General features: G+C 42.1%; 1 protein-coding gene across 3 annotated transcripts in view; it reads left to right on the top strand.

The window, feature by feature from the left end:
* Positions 1–18,994, top strand: part of LOC137653488 (E3 ubiquitin-protein ligase TTC3-like) — a 216,890-nt gene that overhangs the window by 33,571 nt on the left and 164,325 nt on the right. For all 3 annotated transcript variants that reach the window (XM_068386934.1, XM_068386932.1, XM_068386933.1), the window contains exon 3: positions 12,139–12,326. In XM_068386934.1, coding sequence (XP_068243035.1) covers positions 12,139–12,326 — 188 coding nt within the window. The remainder of the gene's footprint in view (positions 1–12,138; positions 12,327–18,994) is intronic.

Genomic DNA, 18,994 nt, shown 5'->3' on the forward strand with positions numbered 1-18,994 from the left:
TATTGGGTCCCCATTCTCTGGTACGATTTCACTGGGCGGCACGGGTCGGAGCCCAGAAAAGGGATTTTGACGAAGGAAAAATCTATTTCTGGGCGAGAGACCCGTGCCGCCCAGTTAACCCACCCGTCCCTCCCTAATTGGGCCCCAATCTGGGTGCTATAAGGAGTGACGTCACTGGCGTGGGATTGCTAGTAGTAGTAGGATGTTGAACGGCACCTCGCTGTTCGGGGATTTTGACAGGAGATATCTAAATGGTGCGAGGCCTCTGGTTGTGAATTATCACGCCCCAGTATTATATCGACACCTTATATAGGTGAGTGAGCTGGGTTAAACCTGGCATCCCTATGCAATTTTTTCTCTGGTAATATATAGCAGTTATATACCTTAGAAATGGTGCTAAAGGAGCATTTCACTGGGCGGCAGGGGTCTCTCGCCCAGAAATAGATTTTTCCTTCGTCAAAATCCCTTATCTGTTTATCATGTGAGATAAACAATAGTATACTCATTTTAATTTCTTTTCATTACAGGAGGAACCCCAGATGAAATGCGATGCGATCTTCTGCAATCATAGGAGTAAGTATTTCTACGGTCATAAAGCATGCAGATCTCATGCCCCCTGCACCATTATTACCGAATCCCTGCAATATTGGGACCCCCAAGTCTGCAATATCTGCCGGACCTTGGTGACCGAAGGTTTTGATGACCCTAAGTCAATGGAGTCTAGGGATGTGGCACGTAAAAAGCTGCGCAAGTGGGTAAGAGGGTTCCAGAAGAACTCTCCGGGACCATACCTACCTAACGATAGGATGCGTAGCTTACTGTTCCCGAAAGTGGGTAGTGAAATGGTTGTGCCCCAACACGACTTGCACCTCCCTGCGTCCAGATTGCCATCGAGAAGGATGTCAGGGAGGCGTTGCAAAGTATGGACATCCACCAGAAGGTAAGGATGTCGGAAGTGTCTATGTACGCTGAAAAGGATCTATTAAAGGATCATCCCGAGGAGGAGTCTACTCTACCTCTGGAAGATGATGATGATGATGTCGAGTCGGAATACCTTCCGTCTGTGCCGGCCCCAGAGCCGTTACCCTCGACGTCTTCACCTTCTACCCCTCCATTGGACAACATGAGCCAGGCACTGGCCTATCTTAAGGATTTAATGGAGAACATTTGCAAACGTGGCGAAACAAGGGAAGCGAAATTCAAGAGAGAGCTCCGTGAATCTCCACTTATTGCCTCCTGAGGGTCATTCAGGCGACCCAGAGGCCAAGACCTCCCGACCTGCTCCAAAACCAATCCCTGGAGGTATGTGGAGCTTATGCCGATTTTGAACGGCAAACTCTACATCTCAGAGAAGATGGGAGCTGTCCCCTTAGACGACATCCAGTTTTGGCCAAGCTTTAACGCTTTCCCTGATTGCTTCATTCGACTGAAGCATCAACCAATGTCAAAAGAGGAGACAGAACCAAAGGAGGTCATGGTTTTCAACCACGATAAGGCACAGGCTCTCTTGTCAAGTAGCCTGAGAAAGGCGGGCTATTCGGTGTCGAAAGTGTACGCCTTGAGCAAGAAACACCCTACCTTTCTTGCTCCTGCTTCAATAGCATTCCTCTTTATGTGGAAGGCATTTAAATCTGTTGCCAAGGCAGTGGAGGCAGGCAAACCATGCCCTGCACTTGAGGAGTGCAGGCCTCTGTCACTAGCCTTGCCCTTGCAGGAGAAGGAATGGAAGGAAGTCCACCTAACCTTCTCAGTCGGGAAACTGGACGTGGACATCGCTGGACGACAGTTTAGCGAGAATCTCCTTAAACTTTCTGACTTTCTCTTGTGCAAGGAAGAAGAGACAAAGGAGAGACTTGCGGCCTCTTTATCCCTACAAAACTGCATAGAGATGTGTGCTGGGCAACAAAGTACCCCAGACATGCTCGTGGTCCTGGGCAAAATGCATATGGCCACCTTAGTAAAGGACCTGTATGCTTTCATGAAGGCTAGGAGAGCCTGTAGAGAGTTCGTGTTCGCTGCTGCAACAGTGAAACAGGAAGCTGATATCTTCTAACATCTGGGGTAAAGACCTCTCTCTGAACGAAGTAGTCAAAGAGGTAGTTGAGAAAGCCATCACGGAGAATAGGAACCTTCTCCAGAAGTGGGGCATCTCTTCAAAGAGGAAGTCTTCCCCGGATGTGGGTCCCCAACCTAAAAGGAAGACGAAGAAGTCTAGACTTTTCCCTCGGCCTGCTCAACAACATCCCACAGTTACTATGACTGCGGTGCCCCAGGTAGACGCTTCCGGTAGGTGGGAGGCTCCAACAATTTCAGGATCGTTGGACCTTCGATCCTTGGGCCCAAAGCCTAATCAAGATTGGACTAGGATCGAAACTGGACAAGTATCCACCATCATTTCCTCAACTCTTCCAACACCCCAACCCTGTATTAGAAGAATATACCCAGTAGCTCATGAGCATACAGGTTATAAGGAAAGGAAAGTCCATCAAATTCCAGGGAAGGCTGTTTTGTGTTCGCAAGAAGGACTCAAGAAAACTCAAGTCATTCTGGACATGTCGCCACTCAACAAGTTCATGAGAAACAACAAGTTCAGGATGTTAATCCTTCTACATATAAGGACCCTATTACAAAAAGGGGCGTTCACAGTCTCGATAGACCTGACAGATGCCTGTTGGCACCTTCTAGTCAGTCGCCCCCTCTCCTCCTACCTAGGATTCAAGTTACAGAAGATGAAGCATGTCCTAAGAGCCATACTCTTCGTACTAAACATAGTCCCAAGTATCTTCATGAAACTGGCAGTCGCAGTCGTGTAACAACTACGCCTAGAAACTGTTCAATAGCAGAATACTTGGACGACTGGCTGGTGCGGGCAGCATCCGAAATGGCTGGTCTGCAAGCATCCAGAGAAGTACAGTAACCAAGTTCCTGGAACATCTGGGATGCAAAATCAACTTCAAGAAGTCTCGACTATCTCCAGCTCAAGGGTTTCAATGACTGGAAAATCATCGGAACCTGAGGTCACATTCTCTCTCCATTCTCTCAAGGGAGAGGAAGGAGATCGCAGGGTCTGTCAAGAGACTACTGTAATCCGACAGTATTTCAAGACGCCAACAGGAAAGAGTATTAGGCTCTCTCCAGTTCGCAGCAGTAACAGACCCAGTGCTAAGAGCACAGCTGAAAGATGTGTCAGGAGTCTGGAGAAGATACACATCAAACGCTCGAAGAGATCTAAAATGACCGATATCAACCGTATTTCGTTCACTTCTCGACCCATGGTCTAAGGCCAAGAGCCTAAGGAGGACCGTGCCCTTGCAACTACCTCTGCCGTCGATGACCATCCACATGGATGCCTCGACGGAAGACTGGGGAGTTCACTCCCATCAAAGGAAAGTCCAAGGGACTTGGTCATCTCTGTTCAAGGCCTTTCTCATCAGCATTTTGGAAGCCATGGCAGTCCTTTTGACGTTGGGAAAACTCCCCCCTCGCAGACAATCCCTCATCAGGCTGATCTTGGACAGCGAAGTGATAGTTAGATGTCTGAACTGACAAGGCTCGAGATCGTCCCATATAATCCTTGTGATATTAGCTATCCTTCGTCTAGAGAGATGGCACCTATCAGCAGTTCACTTATAAAGGATCCGCAATGTGACAGCGGATGCTCTACTCAGGCTCAAGCCGATAGAATCAGAATGGTCCACAGACGCAGACTCATTCTCTTCCTTCTTGGAACAAGTCCTGGAACTGCAAATCGACCTCCTCGTGATGAGCGTCATCAAGAAACTACCTCGATATGTAGCCCCATACGAGGACCCTTTAGAGGAGCTAACGGACGCCATGTCCCTAGTTTGGAACAAATGGATCCGGAATTTCCTGTTCCTTCCATCCAATCTCCTGCTGAAAGCCTTCAACATTCTGAGATCCTTCCAAGGAATGGCAGCTCTAGTGGCTCCCAAGTGACCCAAGAGCAACTGGTTCCCTCTACTGATGGAACTGAGGCTGAGGCTGGTCCTTGTACCGAACCCAGCTCTATCTCAACGGGTTCTGAAGTCAACTGTCTTCGCTTCATCACAGAGATTCCAAAACCTTCATTTCATGATTTTCTCGCCCTAGCGGTTAAGAAAAGATTTGGGATCTCAAAAGGCAGTATAGACTTCCTAGAAGAATACCAGTCTAAGTCAGCTAGATGACTATATGAATCATCTTGGAAAAAGTGGGTTGCTTTTGTTAAAACAAAAGGACCGAAAGAAATTTCAATAGACTTCTGTCTGTCCTTCTTTATCTACCTTCGTAATCAAGGTCTGGCTGCCAACACGATAACTATGTGCAAGTCAGCCCTGACTAGACCTCTTCTATACGCCTTTCAAGGGGATCTGACGAACGAAATCTTTAACAAGATCCCGAAGGCATGCACTAGACTTAGGCCTGCAGCTCCTCCAAAACTCATTTTGTGGTCTTTGGACAAGGTCCTTCATTATGCTTCATCTGTGAACAAAGAAGATTGTTTTCTCAAGGATCTAACCTAGAAGGTTATTTTCCTGTTCCCTATAGCGTCAGAAGCTAGAGTTAGTGAAATAGTAGCCCTATCAAGAAATGAGGGCCACATCCAGTACACAGAAGTGGGAGAACTGAATCTCTCTCCTGATCCAGCTTTTCTCGCCAAGAAGATGGGGTCCCTGGAGAATCTGCCCTCTGAAGGAAGATATCTCTCTATGTCCAGTAGTGTCTAAAGGTTTATCTTCATATACCTTCAGACTTCAGGGGAGGACAGCTTTTCAAAGGAGAAACTTCAGGATCAACCTTATCCCTAAAACAACTGAGGGCGAAGCTCACCTACTTCATTCGCAGAGCGGATCCTGACAGTACACCCACAGGTCATGATCCGAGAAAAATTGCTTCATCATTGAACTTTTTTCAGTATATGGACTTTGAGCGTCTTCGCTCATATACTGGATGGAAATCATCCAGAGTGTTCTACAAACACTACGCAAAGCAAGTCCACGAACTGAAGCATTATGTGGTGGCGGCAGGCAGCGTACTAAAACTTGTCGTCTAGTGCTGCGATGAACAGTTAATTGATTGGGACTATCAATTAGGGTGAAAAGGTGTTGACACTTCCTGTGCGATACCTTTTAAGTGGGTGTCACTATGGTGACACTAAGACTGTTCAAAATCTCTGGTGTGGAATTATACAGATAACACTTGTGCCGTTTGTACTTGGTACACAGTGTTGATAGTATACAACATTTACAGAAATTATATTAGGAAAATTTATCAAAATTTTCAATTTTAGAGTGGCACTCATCATTTCTTCCCTTTCAGGGAGGATAATATTTTCTGTATACGTTGCACGTATAATTCCCTTAACATGTTACATTCGTTACACTCATTATTCCATTTGGTCATTTATTCGAAATAAATGTCTATTAGAGTGTAATTGCGTCCTATTTCGCCCTACAATTAGCACATTAAAAATGCCAGAGTTCTCTTACTTATTTATTTAAGTAAACCTCATATTATTGTATGCTTACAAACAATGGATATAGTTGACACTTAATTGTTCTGACAATGTATACATCCGTGAGACCCTTTGTATATCTAGTGGATACTTATGTTTGTTCATACAATATATGCTAACCTTGAGGCCCCTTTTCTACCGTCTAGTTTGACTCTTCCCTGCAGGGGGCAGGAAGCACTAACATTGTCTATGATTAGTGGTAATGACGGATAACGTTAACGTCATTTGTCTCAATGATCCGGATGACCATAGAAAAATTGTCCCAAGGTTAAGGCACCCATGAAAATCCACAGATACAATACTGTCTTGTAATTCTCTGGTAAGCTTCCATCAGGACGATATGGCTTGAGCTCAAAAAACCAATTTTGAGCGAAGCGAAAAATCTATTTTTGGGTGAGATAGCCATGTCGTCCTGATGGACCCACCCTCCTTTTCTATAGAAAAGGCTTTGGTAGCATCCCACCCGAAACTACTATATCTGTAGCACCATGCTTAATGCTACAAGGAATAACCGCCATCTTGGATATGGCGCCATCTAGATACTCAATAGTAGTACGGGAGGAAGGGTAATGTTGATAATGGCTCCCTTTCTATTTTTGCCACTTCCCCCTCGAGGTGAAAACGCTATTCGGGGTGAAGATTGCCATGTGTCGTATCAAGATATATGTCCCCTGATTTATGCGATATCCTTAACCTGTTAAGCGTCACCCACGTGATAAACCGTTCACCACAATTTACTCGGTACTGCCTTCAACTGCATATTCCGTTCATGACTTTAATTGCCTTTTTCAAGCCGTCAGTCTTGTGATATTACGTTTACTCGTATAGTAAGTATAGGATCACCACTTGGCAACACATTCAGCATATGGGAGCTTTGAATAGAAACTTATATGATGTCTGGCAACTATTTTTCTGAAGAAAGCTTGATGTTAGAAAACTGGTTTCCTCTCAGTGCGCTTCAGGCGTTCATGCGGAAAAGGTTGTTTGTTATTCCTTTTGCAATGAACGGTCTAAAGAGGAAGGTTTTTTCTTTAGATGAAATAAATGATATTCTTGTTGAGGAATTTGATAATGATAACCTGTTTGATAATGAGAGCACTAGTTCTGAATCCTCCAGTGATGAGGATATTGAAGAAACAAACATTTCTTTCGATGCCGAGAGCATAAATGACTTATCATTGCCGAATGACTGGACAACGAGATTTCACAAAACTATATAGGAAAGGAAACGCCGAGAGAGAGAGAGAGAGAGAGAGAGAGAGAGAGAGAGAGAGAGAGAGAGAGAGAGAGAGAGACTCTCTCTCTCTCTATCTTGTCCCTTTGCTTTTGTTGCTTATCCAAGCGTAAGATTTACGATTGAAGATAAAAAGAACCCATTAGAATACAGTATTCAGTATTATGTAGCCATTTGAAATGAAATATAGTAGTATTAATTGTTTTTTTTACTCCACCATTTTATTAATATCCCTACTTTTAACTATAAATATGAATTATAAGCATAAAGAAATATTAACTTTGAAAAATTATCATTAGTGAAATGACCGCTCAGGGCAAAAAAAGCGTGACCGTACGTTAGCGGCAACCTGGTCCAAGGGGGACGCTTAACAGGTTAAGAGAAATTTTAAGGATATTCGCGCCAGGAGTTAGAATTCTGGAGACCTAAAGGTAAATTCTCTGGGAATATCACTGTAGTCAAATATCCCTTAGGAAGCTACTCTTAGGAACCTTCCATCAGGATGACATGGCTGTCTCACCCAAAAATAGATTCCATTATCTGGCCATAAATTATGATTTTTTAAATTTCTCCATAGTCTAGGTGTCTTTATTTTCATCCTAGGCGTATATGTTTGATAAGAATTATACAATTGAGAAGCGCTAAGTTCAAGTCGCCTAAGAGCAAGGCGAGGAGAGGCAAACTCTTAACAAGTTGGTTCTAACAAAATCTTGAGTTTATCTCAAAAGTTGCAACTTGCTAAAGTAATATATAATGATTAGGACTGATAAAGTAAAGTTTATAGATCAAGTAAATGGTAGACCACTATAGTCAATAAAACTGATATGTATGATTCTTTGAAATACATAAGCCGATGTGAAAATTAAAACATGCTACGTATGGTTCTTTGAAATACATGGGCTGATGGGAAAAATAAAACATGCAAATTCAAGTAAAACAATTAGAATAAAGACAATTTCATCTTTTAAAAACGAGTCCGCCCCCAACTACATCTGATACGTTCATTACATTAAATACATTACTATGGTGCCTAAAAAGTCAGACTCATCAAGTATTTAGTTTTTTCTTTAATTTTTATTATAATGATAGGTTATTGGGTCAATTTTTCCATAATGTTCTAGCTGATATTTTGATAAAAATTATAGCATTAATTCTCTAAATTTACACTTAATGAACTGTATCTCTTATTGAGCAAGGTTTTTAGTCTCATTAGAAATGTGAAGAATGTAAGAGTTGCCAGTTAGTGACTTTTGAACGAAAATAACTTAATTCAGGTAGCAAGAGTTTTGCTGTATACTGTACAATAATACTAGAGTAGCAGAATTTAAAGTAAACTGCCTATATAGAAAACTTCTGCAGCTTTATATGCTTCATACACATACAAGAAAGGCTCATTAGTATTTGGTACCATTCACCTTTATCTGCCATGCACTTTATCCATCCCTTCCTTTTCAGTACTTTACTTCTTTCACATTGTCTGTTGACCATTTTCTAGATCTTCTTCTCTCTCGTGTAAACACCTCTTGAATTGTACATTCTTACCAGCCTATGATCCTCCTATCTTTCTAATGACTTCAACAATCTCCCAAAACACTGATTCATCCTGTCTTCCAGACCTCTCAATTATACCTGAAACTTTTGCTGGAGATTGATAAAAAATGCGGGGAATTCATATACCCAGGGAAAAATGTCATGTTTTGATAAAATTCATCCAGTGATTCTTGATACAGTGGAACCTCTACATACGAATTTAATCCGTTCCAGAACCAACTTCGGATGTAGAAAATGTTCGGATGTCGAAACGAATTTTCCCATTGAAATAGGATTACAGTAATCCGTGGTTGAGCCCAAAAACCTATGATAACTTCTTAATAAACTACTACACATAATTTTCCCATGGGAATAATGAACACTAAATTAGATAATAGACATGTAAATAAGAAGAATAGACATGTAAATAAGAAGAATTAGCAAAAAATTATAAATAAGAAACAGGTTTTTAGCGTCACTTTACCTTAGAAACTCCAGCGCAGGTGTTGTTAGTCTTTCTACGCAGAGAGGAGACGGACGGGCGGCGAGGAGGTAGAGAGGTTAACTACGATAAACGTACACTACCGTAACTTATTCTAACTTACACTAAGTGAACTTTAACATAACTCAGCTTATTTTTTTTTTATTTTTATATTTTATATTTTTTTTTTACATTTTCTTTTTTTCTTTTTGATGATTACGTAATTTTAATCACTTTCACTCTCTACACTTAAAATTGACTGAATTTCTTCCGCTTCACTCTTTGCCGTTTTCTTCGAATCACTTACATCCTCTTCATCACGAGTTCGCTTCGCGGTTTTTTTTAAAGAAATTATCGATAGATAATTGTTTGGTACGACTTTTCAGAATGTTTCGAAAGTGAGTTAGGCAAACATCATCGAACTGAGAAACTACACGACAAACCTGCAATTTCTTTGGATGGTCTTTGTCGATGAAGTCGACCACGTCTTGATATTTTCCTAACACCTCTTTTATATGCGCCGAACCTAACACATGTTCTACCTCCTCGCTCCCTTCCTCGTCATCACTCATGTGCTCCGACATAGCATGGAGTTCCTTGAGCTCATCCGTGGTAAGTTCGTCGTGATGTTCGGCGACGAGTTCCGTAACGTCATCTGCGTCGACCTCCAGACCCATGGACTTCCCAAGGGAGACGATTTCCTCTACGGCTTCTGCTGCACCGACCACGGGATCAGGTTCGGGGTCAAAACCCTCGAAATCTCGGGGAGAAACTGCATCAGGCCACAGCTTCTTCCAGGCAGAATTGAGGGTCCGTCGAGTTAATCCCACCCAAGCCTGATCTATGATCTTCAAGCAGTGCACGATGTTGAAGTGGCCCCTCCAAAATTCACGCAAAGTTAAGTTGGTGCTTTGCGTGACATTAAAGCACTGCTTAAATAAGTGCTTGGTGTACAGCTTCTTAAATTTAGAGATGACTTGCTGGTCGATGGGCTGGAGGATAGAGGTGGTATTCGGTGGAAGATACAGCACCTTTATGAACTTAAGTTCATCGAAGATATCATCTTCAAGTCCGGGGGGGTGAGCGGGAACTTTAAAGGCAATTTCTGTTCATGAAGATACTTCTTCACAGAAGGGCCGAAAACTTGGTTTACCCATTGCACAAAGAATTGCCTAGTGACCCAGGCCTTCGAGTTGGATCGCCAGAAAACATGAAGCTGATCCTTATCAACGTTGTGTGCTTTAAAGGCCCTAGGGTTCTCTGAATGGTAAACCAGTAAGGGCTTGACTTTAAAGTCCCCGCTAGCGTTGGCACATAGGGCAAGAGTCAAGCGATCCTTCATTGGCTTATGCCCAGGCAATTTCTTCTCTTCGGCAGTGATGTAGGTTCGACTCGGCATCTTATTCCAAAACAGCCCGGTTTCATCACAATTAAACACCTGCTGCTCTACGTAGCCTTCTTCCTGCACGATCTTTTCGAAGTTCTTGACAAAGTCAGCTGCAGCCTTTGTGTCCGCACTAGCAGCCTCTCCGTGGCGAACAACTGAATGAATCCTGGACCGTTTCTAAAATTTCTCGAACCAGCCACGAGATGCCTTGAAATCATCTGAGGAAGGCTCGGTTAAACTCTCCCCAGCATCACCCCCAGAGCTCTCCTCCTTCAAGTCCGTAAAGATGGCGTGCCCCTTCTCGCAGATGACGGTCTCGGTGATGGTGTCGCCAACGATCTCTCCGTCCTTAATCCACACTAGTAGAAGTCGTTCCAGCTCTTCTATGATAGGGTTACGGCGTTTTGAAATTATGGTGATCCCCTTAGAATGTTTCACTGCTTTAATAGCTTCCTTCTGTTTAAGGATTGTCGAGATTGTCAACATATTACGGCCATACTGTTTAGCAAGTTCACTCACGCGGACGCCATGCTCATGTTTTTCAATAATTTCCTGCTTAACTTCTAAAGAAAGCATTTCCTTCTTCCTTTTCTCACCACTACCACTACCACTGGCAAAACTAAGCCTTTTAGGACCCATACTTTACGTAAATTACCGTTAAAGGATGCACATAAAAAATCACGATTAAAACAGAGTTAATAGCAGAACGCACAGAGCACAACCGCAAGAAGCCAACGAGAAAAGAGGACTGACCCAAGCCCCGCTAATTGAGCGTCCCTCCAAGGTCGATGTGCTGCCTTCTATTGGCGGAAATAAAAAACACTTCAGGCGCTATGAGCACCGACTACGTGTACGAGTATTGTTTACTTCGGGTGTCGAAAAAAACATTCGGGTGTAGAGTAGGAACGTGTTTGGATTGTACTTCGCCTGTCGAAAAATTTGGATACAACCGGTACGACGAAAATTGCTTACTTCGTGTGTCAAAATAAAATTCGGGTGTAGAGTAAAAAATTTCCTCGAATTTTACTTCGGATGTAGAGGTTCCACTGTATATTGAATTTCATCTATCTACTAAGAACATGGATGCATAATTTCATGAGTAAAAACCAAAATTAAAGAAAAATATATATTTATATCCATATGACGAAATGGCCATGGCTATAGCCTGTTGTACATTGCATTGTATGTTAATGGCAGAATGAGGCAGAGTACCATTATTTTTTAGCATTAGTATGCTTGGTTATATGTATATGTGGCTGACTTAGCTTTCACAAATAATTCTCTCTATTTTATATTCATAGCAAGCTTATGAATGAACTCGTTCTTTTCACCGGCCATAAGTGATTCCCTTCACTGGCTCTCTGAGAGGTGAAATTCTTATTGCCAACACAGAACACTAAACAGTTGTGTTCCAATAGATATAAAGCATACAGAATCTGCTCTTATCACCTAGAATAAAAATTAGAAAAGTAGGAATTATTGTATGTGTTTCGTTCTCCCTCTTCATTCATTCCAATTATTTTTATTACTAATTTTATGTACTTTACTTTTATAACCCTTCATTTTAGCTTAGGCTTTTTTTTGCCTCCCGCTCACTAGCTAAACTATTCGTTTACCTTGGAGGAGGAAGCTAGTAAGCCAGACACTGTCCTCACTCTAGATCATCCCTTCCCACACCTTACACATTCCCTTATTTTTGTTGAAAATGTGATTGTGTTGAACATTTTTATCAAAATATTCTAGGAAATTATCATATTTACTGAAAAATGAGTAGTAGTGACAATTACAAACTTGAATAAAGTGTGGTAGATTTTCTCAAGTGCAGGAGAATCTAGTGCCAGTGTTGGAGGTATTTTCAAAGTTAGTGAGATCCAGAGTGCTGGTAGGTCTGTTTTTCTATCTTAACCATTTTTCCCATTTTACTGACTCGGGCATTTGCGTCCCTAATACTGCAATTGATATTACTTATTATTTCATATTTTCTGTCTCAGGCTCTTCATGAAGAAAAGTCTTCTACACTTGCAGCACGTAAGCTTAATGTGAAGAAGTCACGACAGTATTTGTCTGAAGGAAAAGATAGAATAAAAGAATATCAGCAGTCCTTAATTTCACTTGAACAGAAAATTAGCTATGGAGAGGAAGAGACAAAAAATAAAATTGTACAACTTGAGAAACAAAGGCAAGTATATGGTTAGTTTCCACATTACAGATGTACTTTATTGGTAGCAGCACCCAAGCTCTTAGTACCATGTGCTATTTATAGTTTATTAAACTTTGAGATTTCTGTGCTGTAGTGAATATTGGCAGGCAAATCTTACTCGATTATTGCTAACCTGATTTGAGCTTGTAGATTATATTCTTTTATTGTTATAGTAAAGTGACTCTTCATATGCTTTAGTGGTTTTGGGGTCATTTTGAAGTTGAATAATTATACTTGCATACCTTTATCAAGACACTTCCCCAATTTGGGGGGTTAGTCGACATCAAACAAATGAAAAAAAGGGGACCTTTCCACTCTGTTTCTCCCAGCCTGACAAGGGACTCAACCAAGTTCGGCTGGTACTGCTAGGGTGCCACAGCCCACCCTCCCGCGTTATCCACCACAGATGAAGCTTCATAACGCTGAATCCCCTACTGCTGCTACCTCCACGGTCATCCAAGGCAACCGGAGGAAGCAGTAGGGCCTACCAGAACTGCGTCACAATAGTTTGCCATTCATTCCTATTTCTAGCACGCTCTTTTGCCTCTCTCACATCTATCCTCCTATCACCCAGAGGTTTCTTCACTCCATCCATCCACCCAAACCGTGACCTTCCTGTTGTACTTCGCCCATCACTCTTTCATTCATCACCTTCTTTAATAGACAGCCATTTTCCATTCTCTCAACATGGCCAAACCACCTCAACACATTCAAATCCACTCTAGCTGCTAACTAATTTCTTACACCCGTTCTCACCCTCACTACTTCGTTCCTAACCCTATCTTCTCGAGATACACCAGCCATACTCCTGAGACACTTCATCTCAGACCAATTTCTGTCTCTCCGTCATTTTTATTCCCCACAACTCCCATCCATACTTCACAGTTGGTACAATCACTTAATCATACAGAACTCTCTTTAAATTTTGCCCAACCCTCTATTCTTTACCACTCCCTTCACTGCCCCCAATACTTTGCATCCTTCATTCACTCTCTGATGTACATCATCTTCCACTCCACCATTTGCTGCAACAACAGACCCCAAGTACTTAAACTGACCCACCTTCTCAAGTAAATCTCCTTTACTTTACTTTGATGGCTGCTTTTTCGGTCCCATACAGAAGGAGAACCCCACTCTTTACAGGACCTCCGCTGTCGTTTTACCTTGTTCGTTCAAAGTATTTATCGTTTCAGAGTACGTATTGTTCATTTAATATTAAAATGTCACTGTTGTGAGGCTGTTTAAATAAGAAAGTCTTCAGTTTCCTCTTGAAAGCCTTAATGTCTTCAATCATTCGAATGTTTTGTGGGAGCTTATTATATAGTCTGGGGGCTGCATATTTAAAGGCTCTGGAGCCTAAAGTAGACATATATGAAGGTTGTAACAGTTTGAAACCATCTGTAACTATTCTTGTGTCGGTACAATTTGTTGACTGCGCAATATGTAGCAATTTTCTAAAGTATTTTGGACGAATGGTTCTGATAACTAGGTGGGTTATTGTACATATTTTAAATTCAATTCTCACTTTAATCGGCAGCCAGTGTAAATCAATTAGTATAGGGGTGATCCTTTCTCTAGGTGGGACACCTTTTATCAGTCTTGCTCCTCTATTTATGTTTTGTAATTTTTAAAGTTGCACTATGGATCTGGAGAAAGCATATGATAGAGTTGATAGGGAAGCAATGTGGGATGTGATGAGGTTATATGGAGTTGGTGGAAGGTTGTTGCAAGCAGTGAAAAGTTTATACAAGGGTAGTAAAGCATGTGTTAGAATAGGAAATGAAGTGAGTGATTGGTTTCCGGTGAGAGTGGGGCTGAGACAGGGATGTGTGATGTCGCCGTGGTTGTTTAACTTGTATGTTGATGGAGTGGTGAGAGAGGTGAATGCTCGAGTGCTTGGACGAGGATTAAAACTGGTAGGCGAGAATGACCATGAATGGGAGGTAAATCAGTTGCTGTTTGCGGATGATACTGTACTGGTAGCAGACACAGAAGAGAAGCTTGACCGACTAGTGACAGAATTTGGAAGGGTGTGTGAGAGAAGGAAGTTGAGAGTTAATGTGGGTAAGAGTAAGGTTATGAGATGTACGAGAAGGGAAGGTGGTGCAAGGTTGAATGTCATGTTGAATGGAGAGTTACTTGAGGAGGTGGATCAGTTTAAGTACTTGGGGTCTGTTGTTGCAGCAAATGGTGGAGTGGAAGCAGATGTACGTCAGAGAGTGAATGAAGGTTGCAAAGTTTTGGGGGCAGTTAAGGGAGTAGTAAAAAATAGAGGGTTGGGCATGAATGTAAAGAGAGTTCTATATGAGAAAGTGATTGTACCGACTGTGATGTATGGATCGGAGTCGTGGGGAATGAAAGTGATGGAGAGACAGAAATTGAATGTGTTTGAGATGAAGTGTCTGAGAAGTATGGCTGGTGTATCTCGAGTAGATAGGGTTAGGAACGAAGTGGTGAGAGAGAGAACGGGTGTAAGAAATGAGTTAGCGGCTAGAGTGGATATGAATGTGTTGAGGTGGTTTGGCCATGTTGAGAGAATGGAAAATGGTTGTCTGCTAAAGAAGGTGATGAATGCAAGAGTTGAGGGGAGAAGTACAAGAGGAAGGCCGAGGTTTGGGTGGATGGATGGTGTGAAGAAAGCTCTGGGTGATAGGAGGATAGATGTGAGAGAGGCAAGAGAGCGTGCTAGAAATAGGAATGAATGGCGAGCGATTGTGACGCAGTTCCAGTAGGCCCTGCTGCTTCCTCCGGGGCCTTAGATGACCGCGGAGGTAGCAGCAGTAGGGGAGTCAGCATTATGAAGCTTCATCTGTGGTGGAAATGTGGGAGGTTGGGCTGTGGCACCCTAGCAGTACCAGCTGAACTCGGTTGAGTCCCTGATTAGGCTGAAGGAACATAGAGAGTAGAGGTCCCCTTTTTGTTTTGTTTCATTGTTGGTGTCGGCTACCCCCCAAAATTGGGGGAAGTGCCTTGGTATATAGATAGATAGACTATTGGTAAATAGTAATAGATAGAGTTGCAGTAGTCAACTCTCCATTCAACATGATAACTTGGTGGGTTATTGTACATATTTTAAATCCAATTCTCGCTTTAATCGGCAGCCAGTGTAAATCAATTAGTATAGGGGTGATCCTTTCTCAAGGTGGGACACCTCTTATCAGTCTTGCTTCTCTGTTTATTATGTTTTGTAATTTCTTGAGTTGCACTTTTGGTAAATTGTAATAGAGTGAGTTGCAGTAGTCAACTCTCCATTCAACATGACATTCAACCTTGCACCATCTTCCCTTCTTGTACATCTCATAACCTTACTCTTACACACATTAACTCTCCACTTCCTTATCTCGCATACCCTTCCAAATTCTGTCACTAATCGGCCAAGCTTCTCTTCCGTGTCTGCAACCATAATTTACTATAATTTATTCATGAAGGAACTATAACAAAATTAATAGAAAATTAATGAAAATTTGTAAAGAAAAAATTCCTTTTCTGATAAAAATGTTCACAAAAAGTATTTTTAAATATGTAACTTCCCTGGTAGTTACATATATATAGCTTAAATCCCGCGTTTCGACGCGGCACGACAGAAATTCAAGTTCGTGGCGATCGCCGCCATGACAGTTGGTGGTCATACATGAGCGCCATCACCGTAGGTTATCAAAACCATTCCCAACATCTTCAGAAATTCTCTGTCGTTGATCGAGTCAACATCTCGGGAATTCGTTTCGTGGATATATTACTTTATTTTACAATTTGGTGAAGTACCTTTTGTCTGATTATTGTTAATAGATTTTGCTGCCTTTCAACTATCAAAGACATTTTAGGATAGTTTTTTATTGCTGGTCCAACTTGGAGAGTTTAATTGAACTTGATTTTCAAGCAAATATGTCCAGACCCAGTAATGGCTCTTCTGTTGTTAAACTTTGGGTGTTGGGCTAGACCAGCTTTCGAGCTGCTCTTAATTCCCGCACTGTAATTAGCAGGGAGCATGTATGTATTTGTTTTCGTTCCGTGTTCGTACATTGAGGGATCAAAGATTTTTTCCTCCTACTTTATTAACGAATAACTCTTAAAGTTATAATGGAAGGAAGACATTTTCTACATTAAACCTTGTGATGTCACTATTTTGTAACGTAACTCTTAGCAGAGCGGAATGTGATTACTTTGAAGGAATTCAGTCCACCATTGTGATGACGTCACAATCCTGTGACGTAATGTGCTTAGCATGACTTGCATTATATGAATTATTTTCTTTGCTTGCAAGAAATTTTTAAAATATTAGCTTACTAAGCATAAGTCTGTTTATAATGTAGGGAAATATATTATTTTCAAATATATATTTGTCCTATTAGTATATTTCCCTTAGTCAATTTTTGATTAGAGCTTTTTCTCGAGCGTACAGTCATTTTACGCTCAGAGTATGACTGAGGGAGATGTCAGATATTAAACGATCATTTTCGTTTCACAATACTTGTATCGTTATTCAATATTTCGCTTTTGAGAATACTATTATTATTCATATATCCTATTGTATTTTCATTCTGGCCCTTGGCTTAAGAGGATAATCTCTCGCAAAGGGCAGGTCTATTATGATCTAATGTGAAATAGTTTCATGTGCTAGTATTCAATGGCACATATAATGTCGCAATGCAGTTAATCTACGATACGCAATACTCTTGACAATCTTTTTTTGTTTTCACAATTACTGGTATCGTTATTTTATATTTCGATTTTGAAAATACTAATATTAATCATATATTCCATTGTATTTTCTTTCTAGCCCTTGATGAAAGAATATAATCTCTCGTAACGGGAAGGTCTATTAAGATCTACTGTGAAATGATTAAAAGGGCTAGTATTCAGTGTCAGTGCAGTGGAGGGTGCGTCTGTTCATGTCCGTCATAATCTCAGCCCGGGACCTCTTCCATGCTCCCCAACCCCTGGGTGAAGGAATGTCGAAAGGCCAAAGGATATGGCAGACTTTGATTAGCGAACGGACGTCCCCTCGAGCGATCATATTGACGATCCCCAGATCGCTCCCCCTTGCCACAGGAAAGGCGAGGTTAGAATGTCTGCGTCTTCGTCGGACGACGCAAAACCGCGACGTGGTTGCGCCAACCACTACGTTCAAGAACCTAGCCTAATTCACTCAAGAGACTTATGTCTCCTAATAAACCATCCTGCAGTGCGGACGAAGTTGACGTGTCAGAACGATACAGACCGGGATCAAGGCGCGCTGGAAGTATCGACAGTTGTCGATGCCTCGCAGCGATCAGTACATCGTTCAATTAGCGCACACGGAGCTCATCATGTATCTGATTTGTCTGAATTAAAGAGGTCGATTTCGTCTCTGTTGGACGCTTACGATTCTCGGGCAGAAAAAATCGCGTCTAAAAGAATCTTAAGGACAGCAATAGACCAAGAAAACGGTCTTCCGATATTATCGGACAGCGTATTTCTCCAATACTCAGCAACGCTCCCTCACAGCGATCAGCTTGCGTTGTGGCAAGCGACAAGGTAGACGCAAAGCTCACGGCATTCTGAACAGTCACAGCAAAGTGGACACATGCCAGAACCTCACGGCATAGTGGACACACAGCAACCTGGACGCATGCGGCAGTCTGGACATATATACTGGTCTCATGCAGTCAGGTTTTGTCCCCACATCACTATAGACAAGTAATTGTCTCGCCTTCGCGATCTGCGGAACGCTTGACTATCGCTCATGCCAGACGCATGCGACACGCTGATAGCTCACGGCAATCTGGACGCATGCAGAAGTCTGTAAACTCACGGCAAAGTGGTCTCATGCGGCCGTCTGGACATATGCTGGACGCATGCAGTCTGGTTTTGTCACACGTTACTATATACAAACAGTTGTCTTTTCTTTGCGATTGACTGGACGCGATACTAACGCCTCCTCATGGTTCGCTGCAAACTCACGGCATTCGGGACTCATGCATTAGACTGATACCTCTCATGGAAGCATACAACAGTCTCAATCTGGACCCATGATGGACTCATATGGTCGGGACTTGTCCTCGGATCAGTATAGACAAGTTTTTATCTCTCCTTCGCGATTTTCTGAACGCGCAACTAATGCTCCCTCGTGTCACGCTGTTGACATACAGCATGCTGAACGCATGTGGGACGCACACGATCAAGATTTTCCCTTGCATGGATTTACAGATGTTGATGCTACCTTACAGCATGATGATCTTATGCTGGAAGCACTGGAACTTGTTTCTCCCTCGAGGCTTACAGTACATAAACGTGATGCTTCTTCGCAACTGGACGATATCCTTCACGAGATTTCTTCAGGACAAGATGAATTATTTTTGGAAGATAATAACCGACAGGATGACACGGATGTGTCTCCTACTCATTCAAATCAGGGAATCGATGTTCCATTAGCCGAATTAAAAGACGAATCTCAGGATTCATTACAGTCAGCTGATTCTTAAAAAAAAAAAAAAAAAAAAAACTTCTGACAGTGTTAATGTCTCTGTACCCAGAAGATTTTTTCTCAACCTATTCTTCAGACCCCGCCCTCTCAGTTTTTGAAGGGCAGACCCCGAAAACATCCTCCTTCAAGAATATGGTCCTGGCTAGATCGGTTAAGAGAGTTTTCTCAACTCTCAACCAATGGA

Source organism: Palaemon carinicauda, chromosome 14 (assembly GCF_036898095.1).
Source record: "Palaemon carinicauda isolate YSFRI2023 chromosome 14, ASM3689809v2, whole genome shotgun sequence".
NCBI classification, from domain to species: domain Eukaryota; kingdom Metazoa; phylum Arthropoda; class Malacostraca; order Decapoda; family Palaemonidae; genus Palaemon; species Palaemon carinicauda.